The 12,806-nt window shown below is 35.5% G+C and overlaps 2 protein-coding genes across 4 annotated transcripts; one reads left to right on the plus strand and one right to left on the minus strand.

The window, feature by feature from the left end:
* Positions 1 to 405: 405 nt before the first annotated feature.
* Positions 406 to 3,625, plus strand: LOC148554571 (DExH-box ATP-dependent RNA helicase DExH8-like). Of its 3 annotated transcripts, none has more exons than XM_088491966.1 (6): positions 406 to 848; positions 935 to 1,021; positions 1,114 to 1,191; positions 2,426 to 2,539; positions 2,889 to 3,033; positions 3,175 to 3,625. In XM_088491966.1, exons 3-6 carry the CDS (start codon positions 1,141 to 1,143, stop codon positions 3,447 to 3,449), a joined length of 585 nt encoding a protein of 194 aa, XP_088348092.1. In that variant the 5' UTR covers positions 406 to 848; positions 935 to 1,021; positions 1,114 to 1,140; the 3' UTR covers positions 3,450 to 3,625. The 3 variants fall into 3 exon arrangements, with proteins under 3 accessions (XP_088348092.1, XP_088348093.1, XP_088348091.1); XM_088491967.1 differs by having other exon boundaries at positions 1,127 to 1,191; XM_088491965.1 differs by lacking the exons at positions 406 to 848; positions 935 to 1,021; positions 1,114 to 1,191 and adding an exon at positions 2,136 to 2,324.
* Positions 3,626 to 3,900: 275 nt separating this feature from the next.
* On the minus strand, positions 3,901 to 8,072 carry LOC148554572 (uncharacterized). Its single transcript, XM_088490379.1, has 5 exons — positions 7,161 to 8,072; positions 6,729 to 6,848; positions 6,361 to 6,602; positions 4,164 to 4,490; positions 3,901 to 3,904 (listed from the first exon to the last, which is right to left on the minus strand). The coding sequence occupies exons 1-5, from the start codon at positions 8,070 to 8,072 to the stop codon at positions 3,901 to 3,903; spliced, it is 1,605 nt and encodes a 534-aa protein (XP_088346505.1).
* Positions 8,073 to 12,806: the final 4,734 nt, after the last annotated feature.

Here is a 12,806-nt window from a genome sequence, read left to right on the forward strand (position 1 = left end):
AAATAACAATAAGACATGTGAAATTTATTTTCTACGTCAGCATTTAATTTTTTCTTTTTTAAATATATAATATATCACCACTTTTACTAAAACATCCTTTTAAATTAAATAAAAATAAAAAACATTTATTTATTTAATTTTATAAAAAGACTTAAACATCCTTTCTTTATTTGATTAGACAAAAATACCCTTTTAAATTAATCAAATTTTAGAATTTAATTAATCCTAATTTTATAGTTTCAAATAATTGAAACAACAAAACAAAAACATATTAAAAAAATAAAAAATCAAAATTGTTCTTCATCTGTATTAAACATATTAAAAAGATAAAAAATCAAAATTGTTCTGCATCTAGTTCAGAAACCTTTTGGTTCCCGCCTCTCAAGGATTCAGTCTTCTTCATCTTCTTCTCTCCTCTTCCTATCCTCTCTCTGCTCCTCGATCTCTCTCATCTGTCTCACTGTACTTCGCACGCAAGACCCCATCGTTTTGCTGGGATGCCCTAGCCAATTACCCAACCCAGCAACCTTAGCTCCACACAACGGCTAAACGCGAACTCCATCCCATCACCCTCGAGCTCCTCCTTCCTCTCTGTTCCACAACGGCTAAACGTTATCGTGCAGCTCTGTTCCACCATCGTGCAGCTACTGTTTCAGCTTTGAAAGCACCGTCGCGCAGCTCGGTTCCATCGTTGCCGGGCTTGCCTCCTTTTTTCGTCGCGCAGCTCTGTTCCATCGTCGCCGGCACTATCTCTGTTCCACCTGTCATCCCTTCCGTCATGCCCTTGTCCCCCTCTTGCTCAGGATCTGCTCTGCTCTGTTCTAGGGCTTCTAGCTTCTAGGTTCTAGGTATTTTTTTTATAACAATTATTAAATAATTGTTGTTAGTTAATTTGTGAAACCATGATCCAGCATGAGTTCCCTTGAATATGTAGTTGAAATCAGGAAAGAAGAATTTTTTACCGAGAATTGGATCCCCGCATTTGTACTTCATTGAATCTCCAGATTCTTCGCTTTCCTTGGTAAGAATCACATTTGTATAGGTGAACAATTAATTATAAGTATCTGCTTCTTGATGCCAAACTGTTTCAGTTTAACTAAATAATGTACACAGATATCTTGTGCAGATAACCAAATTCATATGCTGAAGACCCCTTCAATGGATATAATCAAATCCATCTCAGGCATCAAGGTTATTCCTCTTTTAGGCCTTCATTTACTTTATAGCAAAGTGTGTACTTAAATTTTTTGTTATTGAATAATTTGTAAAGCCACATTGATCATATATAACCACAATTAGTTATTTGCAAAAATCTCTGGATGCACCAGATCCTCAAGTTGTTGAAGATGCATTGAACACGCTTGTTCAGATGCGCGCACTGAAAAAGACTCCAAGCAGTGGTGGAGTTTTGTTCAGATAAGGGGGCCATGGTCCCACCAAACTTTTTATAAAAAAATTAGTAGTTAGTTCAATTGGCTTAAATACTTTACTAAAACTTAAAATACCCAATAAGTTCAATAAGCAAGACTCTCTTTACCTTTAAATTTAAATATAAAAAATTAAATATTTTTATTTAATTAATTTATTATTATTTTATATTTTACTATTTATTTAACTTAATTTTTTATATGATAAAAAATAATAGAATATTCAATAAGTATTAATATTATTATATTTATATAAATTGATAAAAAAAATTCAATAAATATTATAAATTTTAATATTTATCCTTCTACCTTCTTTTCACATATTCTATAGGATATATATTCAAATTTTTATATAAAATAATAATGAAAAATCAAAGAATTGATGCATTTTTTAAGAGGAAGGCTAATATTTAAGAAGGAGAACATATAACTTTTACAATGTCAACACTTGTAGATAATTCTTCTACTTTAATGAATCACGAAGAAAGTGAGATACAACCTTCAAAAGTTCAAAAAGTTATATCTGATGAGTTTGACCTTAATTTTTTGGAACGAGAACCTAAAAAACGGTTTTAAATTTAGCAATATCACCCAAACCAGAGAGATGAGGTTAGACAAGCTTATCTCATTAAATGAGGTTCATATCAAAAGCATTTTGACAATTATTCTCTATCTGCCCCCAAAATTTTGTTTCAAGTTCCGCTACTGACTCCAAGGGGCCGTTATGAACCTACATTTTATGGACAATTGATAGCCAGTTGTCCTTTGTCGTTTGATGCTTCTGTTCTAGTTCTGAAATTTGGGAATGCTGGTATGATACGTGAGGGCATATTGCTGGGTATAATCATGGATACACAGCCTTTACCCATTCTTCATCCATTTGGAGAGGAAATATTGGTAATGCCGGAGTGGATCAATATTACTATTTCCAATTGCACTGATTCTATGTTGTAATTTCTATGAGCTTTATTCTAATTGAATCCTTTTGTTTTTGTCAGTTTTCAAAGCATATTGCTAGCTACTTTACTGACCGAACAATCTTAGCCGGTCGAAAGGAGATGGAATTCATGGCTAACTTCTGTGCATTTGAATTTTGGCAGCATCTTTTCAGGGTAAAGTCATATTCCTCCTTCACTTTATGAGCTTCCAAATACCTTAGCATTGTTTAGCTTTTGTATGAGGATTTATTGACGAAAGGTGGAAGGAAAAATTTTCAAGATGATAATTTTTTTAATTAAAAACTACAATATTGCTCACTAAACATCATGCTTCTTGTGGTGGAAATAGTTCATGTAATTAGATATCTATTTTCACTTGGACTCCTGTGAGACTTGGAGTGGATTCAAGCAGCCACATGACCATATCTTTTTTGGAAATAGGATTTGGTTTTATTTTGTGTTATGGTCTGCAATGCTTACAGGTTGCATGAATCTGAAAGTGAATATTTTCTTTCACATGCAGGATAAGTATCGGTTTAACCATTTGAAGCAGGTTCTAGAGATTGAGAATGTGTATCCTACCAAAGCACTGATGCCTAAGCTTAAGGAAGATTGGTGTTCTCTCCATAATCTCTCCCAGTCATCTCTGCATCAGACCTTAGAAATTTGTATGTATGTGTTATAATTATGTCAGATGTGTGCTTCTTTGAATTCTTTTAACAGGAGTGCATCAAATTTGTTGAATCTGTTATATTGTTTTTGTCATAGATTTTTACTCTACTAATCCTCTTTAATTCTAATATTTACAGATGATGATTTGTTAGGTTCAGTACACCGGTTGCGGCCAAAATTTTTGAGCTCTTTTAGGGGTTTGCCACCCTATTTTGATCCTTACGAATATGAACACACATGCTTAGTAACATGCCAAGGAGATGGGAACATAGATGGAGTTTCTGCATATGAGGAAGGCATTAAAGCAACAGGTGAAACAAAATGTGCTTCTGTGCCATATGTCACTTCAGAAGAATTTCACAGTTATGATGTGGCAAGAATGTTCACTAAAATTATAAAAGAGGTAGTGTAGTTTGAAATTCTTGTACATACAATATTGGGAGCACACAAGTTAAATTATGTTGATTCTCCTTGACCATTAAATTATGTTGGGAGCACAAGTTATAACACAAGTGGTGTATTAATCTAAGGAATAAGATTTTCTTCTTTTCTTTTTGTTTCTTCCTATTTTGGTACGATAGTTAAGCAATTAGGCACAATATATTTATATAAGCATTTGTTAATTTTTTACATGTATTTTATATAATTAACAAGTAATTTATAGCTTATTTCCATAAAACAAATATTCTATGTTCAGAGATATGTTGGATCAAAGTTGTTACTATCTTTTCAATACAAGAATGAATGCTAAAATGGTCATACTTAATTAAGGGGAAAGTAAAATATTTAGGACACCTAAGCAGATAAACATAACCTAGTCAAATTGGATGAATGGAAAAATTTCTTCCTCTTTGCCAATTCAATCAACTGAACAAGAAAATAAAAGAAGAGTGTATTTAGAAGCAAGCTATTGAATCTAATGGACACCCTCTTTCAATGCACCGAATAATTAGTGTGACTAATTTACTATACACATTATATATACACACACACACACACAAACTACGTTTAGGAGAATGATTTTGACATTCTCTAATTGATGATGTCATTCTTTTATTGTAAGTTATTTTTAAAAAATAAAATAAAAAAGATGAAGAATAATCTAAACCCATTGAGCTTCTCCAACCAGACAATGCAAGTGGCATATATTGGAGGGCCATGATCTCTCAGGAGCTCAGATTGCGTCTTCCTTCTCTTCCTGGTTGACTTTTGTTTAAATGAAACACATTTGTTGAGCCATCCAGATATAGCCTCCAGATACGATTTCTGAGCTCCAATCCACTTGGTCAAGCTCGATGATAGAAAGAGGAGTTCATCTTCAAGATAGCTGGTAATCTGCCTATGTAATTCAGAATGCATGGCGATTTTAGCATGACTATTGTTATACGGTACTGAAATGATCTGAAACTGAAGCTTGTGACATTCAAACATCACTTCCCACATCCTGCTTAACCTGCCATTCAAGCACAAACAGATGAAATACAAAAGAAAAAGCAGTTCTTTTTTTTTTTCAAAATAAGTAAATGCGCATGCATAAACTAGACTTCTCATTGACTAAGGAAAACATAAGTTTCTTATTGATCCAAAATCATTAAACTGGCATTCAAAGGTTGATAATCATTGGTGCAATTGGAAAGTAAGATCCAGCAATCTTATATTATCTATTAGCAAAGTTAAACATAGAAATATAAGTTTAGAAGAGCACAAATGGATTCGAAATCAGACGCACTTCTGGATTTGAAGAGCAAAAAATGATAGGTATACAAGCCAAAACAAAAAGGAGAGGAGGAAAGCAGTGTCCTCACACCAGAACTGTAATGATGGGTCTGAACTCTAAAAAATGGATAAGAATTTCAAACAATGGTAATTTTAAATTAGAATGACCATAACCAGAAAAGGCATACAGATTGGTGATTGAATTTTGAGCTTTGAGAGCATTTTTATGTTTATAAATTTATATCCTTCTGCGTAAACCTTTTAACAAATGGAGATGATATATCGGCAACATGTACGAAAAATATAATGGGAACCTTTTATAAATATTCTTAAACAATTATTAATCAATATATACATATATTCTAAATTCCGAAAAAATACACACAGGGCAAGAGGTTTGTGGTCAGAGTTTGAAGTAGAATTGGGAGCAGAAAATTGAACTCAGAATAGGAATCGGAGATCAATTCGCAATCCACACAAATATAGCAGGGGAATACATCAAGAAAACACCAATGATGTAAATACATAAAATATAGAGAAAAAAAAAGGTTGATCAGAAAAAATTTCTGTCATCTAAATTGATCTTGTAAAACTTCGAAGGATAGAATTGAAACTAATTCATAAGATGTTTAGAGACAATTAAAAATAAAATCTGGATAAAGGAGCTTCAAAAATGAAGAATGTATGAGTTTATGAATTGAAAATTATGTTATTGAATTACTAAATTAAAAATGAAGAATGTAAAACTTCGAAGGATAGAATTGAAAATTATGTTATTGAATTACTAAATTAAAAAAATATAAACTAAAAGAATTGAGTTTATGATTAAGTGATGGTCAAAAATAATAAATTTTAATAATCTTTTAATATTTTTTTAAATGATAATGGAAGTTGATTTGTCTATTTTTTATAGAATTTAACATGAAAATTAATTTGTGTAATAAGTTTAGTAACTGATTTAATAATTAAATTTTGTTAAAAATTAAACTTTTCAACCAAAAAATTTAAAAAACGAATTTATTATATTATTCTTAATTTATTGTTTCCTGCAGAATAGGTAAATAATTAATTATATAACCTTTGTATTTTTTTGGGGTCATTATTATAACGTATTATTAGAACACTAATTAAAAAATTATCTATTCTTTTTGGGCATGCATCGGTGTTAGTAAAAAATAATTCAGCCTACTTTATTATTTTAATTATTTTCTCATTTACAAACTAATGAATTCCATATACATACACACGTGATTCACAGAGCCCATCAGCTTCCAGCCATCCAGAATTTATTTTAATATGGCTGGCTTACCAATATAAATCATCATTTAGCTATAAGCTTATTACCTTTAGCTGTCTTTTTCTTTTTCTTTTATGAACTTTTTCGTTAATACACACCGTACAAGAGACAAAAATTTTACTGACCACCTATCCGTATATGTTATACTATTTTTTTTTTTTTTTTGAAACAAAGAAGTTCAACACAAACGTGGAGCAAATCAAGCAAGGGAAACAACAAACTAGAAGTACATCTTACAAAGAAACCAAAACTAAAGTAACCCCAATGTTATCTCCGACATTGCCATCAACAACTAAAGGGATCCCCATACCTCCACTCCCTAAAATTAAGAAGCGACAGACTGATAATGTCTGACGTACTCTTTCCTATATTCTGAAACAACCTCCTGTTCCTTTCTAACCAGATGTTCCACACAATTGAGAAGAAACTTATGAACCACTTCTTGCGCTCCTCTTTCCTATTTGTAGCACGTGTCCAGCTTTGGAAGTGTTCCTTCAGCGAACCTGGGACTGACCATGGTCTACCAAAATCTGATAGCCAAACGCACCACACCTGCCAAGAAAATTCACAACCAAGGAACAAGTGGTGGATATATTCAACATCCTTATTACATAACACACACATGTTCTCCTCCTGATTAACAATTCCAAGACGACACAACCTTTCTTTAGTGTTCACCCTGCCTATCAAAACAAACCAGGCAAGTAGTTCAACTCTTGGGGGAACTAATCCTTTCCAAATTGTCTTGGTGAAGCTATAGCTTGCTATGTCCTCCGGAAGTGTTTCCGCCTGTAATACCTGCACAAATGAGTTAATAGAAAAAACACCTAGTTTGTCGAACTTCCAGACAACTCTATCCTCTCTTTCAACAGCTAGGTTAACCGGTCTCAAGGTATCATGTAGCTGATTCACCAGATCCAACTCCCATTGGAATAGCTCACGTCTCCAATGGAAGTTCCAAACCCACTCAAACTCATCCCAGAACCCACAGTCCCCTATGACAGATCCTTTTTGGGTTGAAACCGAGAATAGCCTTGGAAACCTATCCTTTAGAGGTCCACACCTGAGCTAGATATCTTCCCAAAAGTGAGTCCTTATGCCATCACCAACCTCCATAGACAAGTCAGTTATCATCTTGTCTCTTATATGTTGCTCCTTAATCTGCAGCTGACATATGTCTTTCCATGGACCCCCTTTAGCAGGTAATGTCTGGGAAGATAAAAGCTTATTAGGAGAGAGATTATTGCACGAACAAACCACCTTCTTCCACAATGGGCACTCCTCTTTAGAGAATCTCCACCACCACTTAAACAGGAGTGCTGTATTCCGAACCATCGCATTTCCAACTCCTAGCCCTCCTAACTTTTTTGGGGTCTGGACTACATCCCAGCTAACCAACGCCATCCCATTCCTTCCATCCTCCTTACTCCACAGGAACCTTCTCTGTAATGAAATCAATTTCTCTGCAACCACTTTCGGCATCTTGTATAAGCTTAAATAATATACTGATAGGCTGCATAGTACTGCTTTTATGAGCACCAATTTTTTCGCTTTGTTGAGTATCTTAGATTTCCACAAGCTGAGCTTCTCCTCTACTTTATCTATAATTGGGTTCCAAGTCTTAATCAACCTCGGATTGGCTCCTAAGGGGATTCCAAGGTAACAGACTGGGAGAGTTGCCTCCTTGCATCCCAACAGACTGCACGTACTTCGAACCCACTGTTGGTCACAGTTGATAGGGATCAAACTGGATTTATCAAAATTGATGGCTAATCCCGACATCAGCTCAAAACATCGTAGAAGCCTTTTATAATTCTTTATAGTCTCCTCTTCTGGCGGACAGAACAACACAGTGTCATCAGCAAACTGGAGATGTGACAATTCTATATTATCTCTCCCTACAAACAGAGGGGTTATCCGCCCGTTCCTAATTGCCTCGCTAATCATTCTGTGTAGAACATCAACTACGAGCACAAACAAGAATGGGGATAGCGGATCACCTTGCCTTAGACCTCTTTCCATCTTAAATGGCCTCGTTGGCGAACCATTTATCAACACTGACATAGAGGTCGTGCCGACACACTCCATAACCCACTCCCGCCATCGTTGCCCAAAACTCATCTTCTGCAACACAATGTCCACAAAACTCCATTTGACCCTATCATATGCCTTTTGGAAGTCGAGTTTGATTATTGCCGCTTCCTTCTTCCTCCTTTTAAGCCAATGTACCGTTTCACATGCAATAAGAGCTCCATCGTGTATTTTTCGCCTTTGACAAACGCACTCTGAGTCTCTCCAACCAGACCTGGCATAACAGCTCTCATCCTCTTGACCAGAACCTTTGAAATCACTTTATATACACAGCCAACCATACTAATTGGTCGAAGGTCCTTTATCTCCTTTGCTCTGATGAACTTTAGTGCCAACGCAACCCAAGTTATATTAGAGTCCTTCGGTAATCTAAATGTTTGAAAGAACCCCAACACAGCTGACGTGAACTCAGCTCCAATCTCTTCCCAACACTTCTTGATAAAGTTCATGTTGTATCCGTCACTGCCTGGAGCCCTAGATGATTCACAATCCCACACTGCCTCTTGAACCTCCTCCACCAACTGCATCACTTCTAAAGCCTCAGCATCCTCTTGAGTTATCACCTCCACCAGACCATCCCTAAATCCCACAGAAGGAGACTTCTACTGATGATATAGATTCTTGTAGAAACCTCGGATGGCGATTTTTATTCTTGCTTGATTTCTGACCAACCTCCCATTAATTACCAAAGCATCAATCCTGTTGTTCCTCCTTCTTGTTGAAGCTAAATTGTGGAAGTACCTGGTGTTTCTGTCCATGTCTTTCGCAAGCCGGGAACGTGACATTTGTTTCCAGTTCAATTCTTTTCTCACATACCACTTCTCACAGCAAGTCACTAGCGCCTTTCTTCTAGCCTCCACTGTTCCATCATATATTCCATTACTTACCATGTCATCTATCTTCTTGATCTCTTCCTCAAACCTCATAATTTTCCATCTCTAGTATGAGCACCATAAACCAATATAAAAGCACAATTGAAATTATTTTTCAATATCATCCCTTCCGCACACAACCATATCTCTCCTTTATAACAATTATTCAATTTAAATGTCATATTATCCCACATTAATAACAACCCACCCGATACACCATCAGATTCAACATAATCCCACCCAACATTATCACATCCCCAGATATTTTCTAGATCAAACTTTGTCATTATTTGCCTTTTAGTCTCAATCAGACCTAACATGTGAAGTCTATACTTTTTCTTTAGATCTTTAATCATTCTCAACTTTCCGTCCCCCTCAACCCCCTGATGAATGGATTTTTGACGGTTTAGAATTTCACAAATGAATTCTCGCTGCAAGTATAGTTTCTAAACCAATCACTAATCCTTTCATACAAAAAGTTTGTTTGTCACAAGTACAAACCCCTAAAATCTATAAACCGAAGTATTTAAACCTCGGGTCGTCTCTCAAAGGACTTGCAGGGTAGTGTTCTTGTTATTGGTTATGGACTTGTTTATTTTGGGGTTTTGGATGAGGAATGTGAATAGTAAATGGTAGGAAAACTTTATTCACAAAATGGTCTTGGCAAGGTTTGGTTGTCAAGGGTCTTTATCATTATCACTAGCCACAAGTATGGTAGTTGCAAGGATTAATCCCACTTAGTCATCCTTAAATCGATTAACAAAAGAAAGTCAAGTGAGTTATATCAATCCTAGTCCATAAGTCCTAGCTTTCCACTAATTGGATTAATGAAGGCTAGAGTTAATGGCTATCAACTATCAATCAATTGGACACTAGTGACTCAAGAAATCCTAAGTTACCTTCTCAAGCCAAGAACATAAAATTCTAGTCTAACATTCTTCCAAGCATTTAATCAAACACTTGGAAGGCACAAAAGAAAAGTATAGTCTATCACAACAAGAATGAATTCTAGCTACAATTGAATGTAAAGAATTAACAACAACAATCAAGGAAATCACAATTATCATGAATTACCTCAAATTGCATTATTGAAAGAAAATAAAGAGAACAAGAGTATTTCAATTACAAAACCTAGAAACAAAATAAGAGAAATTACAACAAGAGAATAGGGATAGAGAGAAGAACCAAAGTGTAGCAATCATCAATTGAAGGTAGAAGTAGAAGGAGACTTGAATTAAACCTAGAACTATGAGATCCTAATCTAACCCTAATTCCTAATCTTAATTCTAGAGAGAAGAGAGAGCTTCTCTCTCTAACTCTAACTACTTCTCAAACTAAACTATGACTAATGATTAAAGTATGAAAAGTATGAAAAGTATGTTGATTCCCCTTCAATCCTTGGCTTAAATAGCATCAGAAATGAGTTGGATTGGGCCCACAAGGCTTCTAAAATCGCTGGCCACGTTTGCATTAAGTGGGTCATGTGCCACCATCGGCGCGTCCGCGTACCGTGCGCGTGCGCGCCCCTATGCGCGATGCAACTATGGCAAATCTTATATCGTTTCGAAGCCCCGGATGTTAGTTTTCCAACCCAACTGGAACCGCATCATTTGGACCTCTGTAGCTCAAGTTATGGTCAATTAAGTGCGAAGAGGTCAGGCTTGACAGCTTTTTGGTTCCATCATTTCTTCATGAGTTCTCAAACTTTACATGCTTTTTCTTCATTCCCTTAATCCAATCTTTGCCTCCTAAATCTAAAATCACTTAACAAACATATCGAGGCATCTAATAGAATCAAGGTGAATTAAATTTAGCTATTTTAAGTCCTAAAAAGCATGTTTTCACTCTTAAGCACAATTAAGGGAGAAGTTATAAAACCATGCTATTTCATTGAATAAATGTGGGTAAAAGTTGATAAAATCCCCAAAAATCAATACAAGATAAACCCTACAAATGGGGTTTGTCACCCCCTAACGTTCCATGAACTAAAGATCATTTTAAAGGATTATTACACACATTTTTATTATTCTTAGGTCTGCTCCGTCTTGCTTTCGTCTTTAGTTTCGCCAATTTTCTTTTCTGAGCAGTTTCTTCATTTTGCGCTTGAAGGATGGCCATGATATCCTCTTCCTCATTATACAAGATAGCATCAGACTCCACTGCTACTTCCCATGTCCTCTTATTTTCCAATAACTGCTCTTCCAATGTTGTACTCTGGTTGTCATCGACTGTCTCATCATTTTCCTCACTGTAGTTCCCTGTTAGCATATCTGCAGCTTCATTCTCACCCTGCACTAGTCTCTTCTAACCTATCTTCGATCCACAGCCTCCATATGTAGCCTCAGTAACAACAATTTCCTTGTTAGCCCGACTTCTGTGCTCAGCTACACTTGTTACCCTGTTTTCCCCTTCTGATCCGTTTTCCCCATCTATATCCCCATAATTTCCATCATCACTTACATCCCCAATAGCACCATCCACACCTCCGACAGCTTCCTCATGGCCTTTACCTCTACCCTCCCGGAGCTCAGCGTTCTCACCCTTGTCAGCTCCTCTAACCCTTCCAACCTCCAGCACAGTCGATACTGTCTCATGCTCCTCGAATCCCAATTTCTCTGAATCACAGCTTTCAACATTTACAGCCTTGCCACCCACAACCCTAGTCTTCACTGTAGCTGACCACGGCTGATTAGTCTCAATTTGGTTCATGACATCGTGGTTACCACTGTTCCACTCTCGGCCCCCTCCACCATCGCCATATCCCCCAATCACAAACTGCTCAACGAGCGCTCCGTTGTCCTTCACCATCCCAGCGCATAATTGCACATGTGTAGCTAGGACGAAGTCGCCGTGGTAGCCTCGGTTTCCCTTGCGGCATGCTTCAGCTCGGCGTGCGCTTCTTCCCTGGGTCAGAGCATCGCTGTCACCTCCAAGGAGCGTTCCTGAACCTGTTGCGTCTTGGGCTGGCTGGGTCTCCCTCCTTTTCCTTCTATCCACCCGACCCGGCTCCCACTGGTCCGGCCCAGCCAGCATGAATGCATTATCACTCTTCATGCGCAGGTCTGCAGAACAGCTTAGGCCCAAGTGCAAGTAATGACAAAGTATATGTGAAAATTTTTAATTATTTTTGTCATTACTGCTGTACTAATAAAGTGGCTGGTATATGTGAAAATTTTCCTATATCTTTAGAAAATAGTATGTATACAAGTGTAATTACCCGTGCCATGCACGTGATAAGATTGAAATTATAATTTTAAATTATTTTTTTAAATTATTATTTATTAAATAATTTATTATTTATCTCGATCGTATTAAATAATAAATTAGTTATAATTAATTTGGTTTAATGAATCAAACAAAATTTAAAATAATTTGATATTTACTCTAATTAAATTAAATACTTGAAGTTATGATTAATGTAATTTAATGAATCAAATAAAATATTAAATGATGAAATATTTATCTTAATCAAATAAAATTACATAATTGATTAGCTATAATTAATACAATTGAATGAATCAAACACATTAAATTAAAAAATAATTTATTTAATTTGTATCTTAAGGACACATTTTACAAATATTTATTTTTCAACAACTTTTATAAAAGATTTTTTATAATATTTTTAACCTGTGGTCTAAAGCCACAGTTATAATAATCCATTAAAAAGTACTTAATTAGTTAATATAAATAATTAATATAATTTATTTAGTTCAATAAATTAAAAGAAATAAATGTGAAAGAAAGAGATAAAGAGAAAGTAAAATTATAAAAATGTATATTCATTAAAAAG

Source organism: Arachis ipaensis, chromosome B6 (genome assembly GCF_059453495.1).
Source record: "Arachis ipaensis isolate K30076 ecotype BB chromosome B6, ASM5945349v1, whole genome shotgun sequence".
Classification (NCBI taxonomy): domain Eukaryota; kingdom Viridiplantae; phylum Streptophyta; class Magnoliopsida; order Fabales; family Fabaceae; genus Arachis; species Arachis ipaensis.

What these genes read in the sequence shown, in the direction of transcription:
- LOC148554571 (XM_088491965.1), top strand. Translation starts at nt 2,241, where the DNA reads ATGATACGTGAGGGCATATTGCTGGGTATAATCATGGATACACAGCCT. An exon ending in CATTTGGAGAGGAAATATTG is followed by an intron (nt 2,325 to 2,425) that starts GTAATGCCGGAG and finishes TGTTTTTGTCAG; the next exon opens with TTTTCAAAGCATATTGCTAG. An exon ending in GCATCAGACCTTAGAAATTT is followed by an intron (nt 3,034 to 3,174) that starts GTATGTATGTGT and finishes TAATATTTACAG; the next exon opens with ATGATGATTTGTTAGGTTCA.
- LOC148554572 (XM_088490379.1), bottom strand. Translation starts at nt 8,072, where the DNA reads ATGGAAAGAGGTCTAAGGCAAGGTGATCCGCTATCCCCATTCTTGTTT. An exon ending in TAACTGACTTGTCTATGGAG is followed by an intron (nt 6,849 to 7,160) that starts GTTGGTGATGGC and finishes TCATTTGTGCAG; the next exon opens with GTATTACAGGCGGAAACACT. An exon ending in GGTTTGTTTTGATAGGCAGG is followed by an intron (nt 6,603 to 6,728) that starts GTGAACACTAAA and finishes TTTTCTTGGCAG; the next exon opens with GTGTGGTGCGTTTGGCTATC.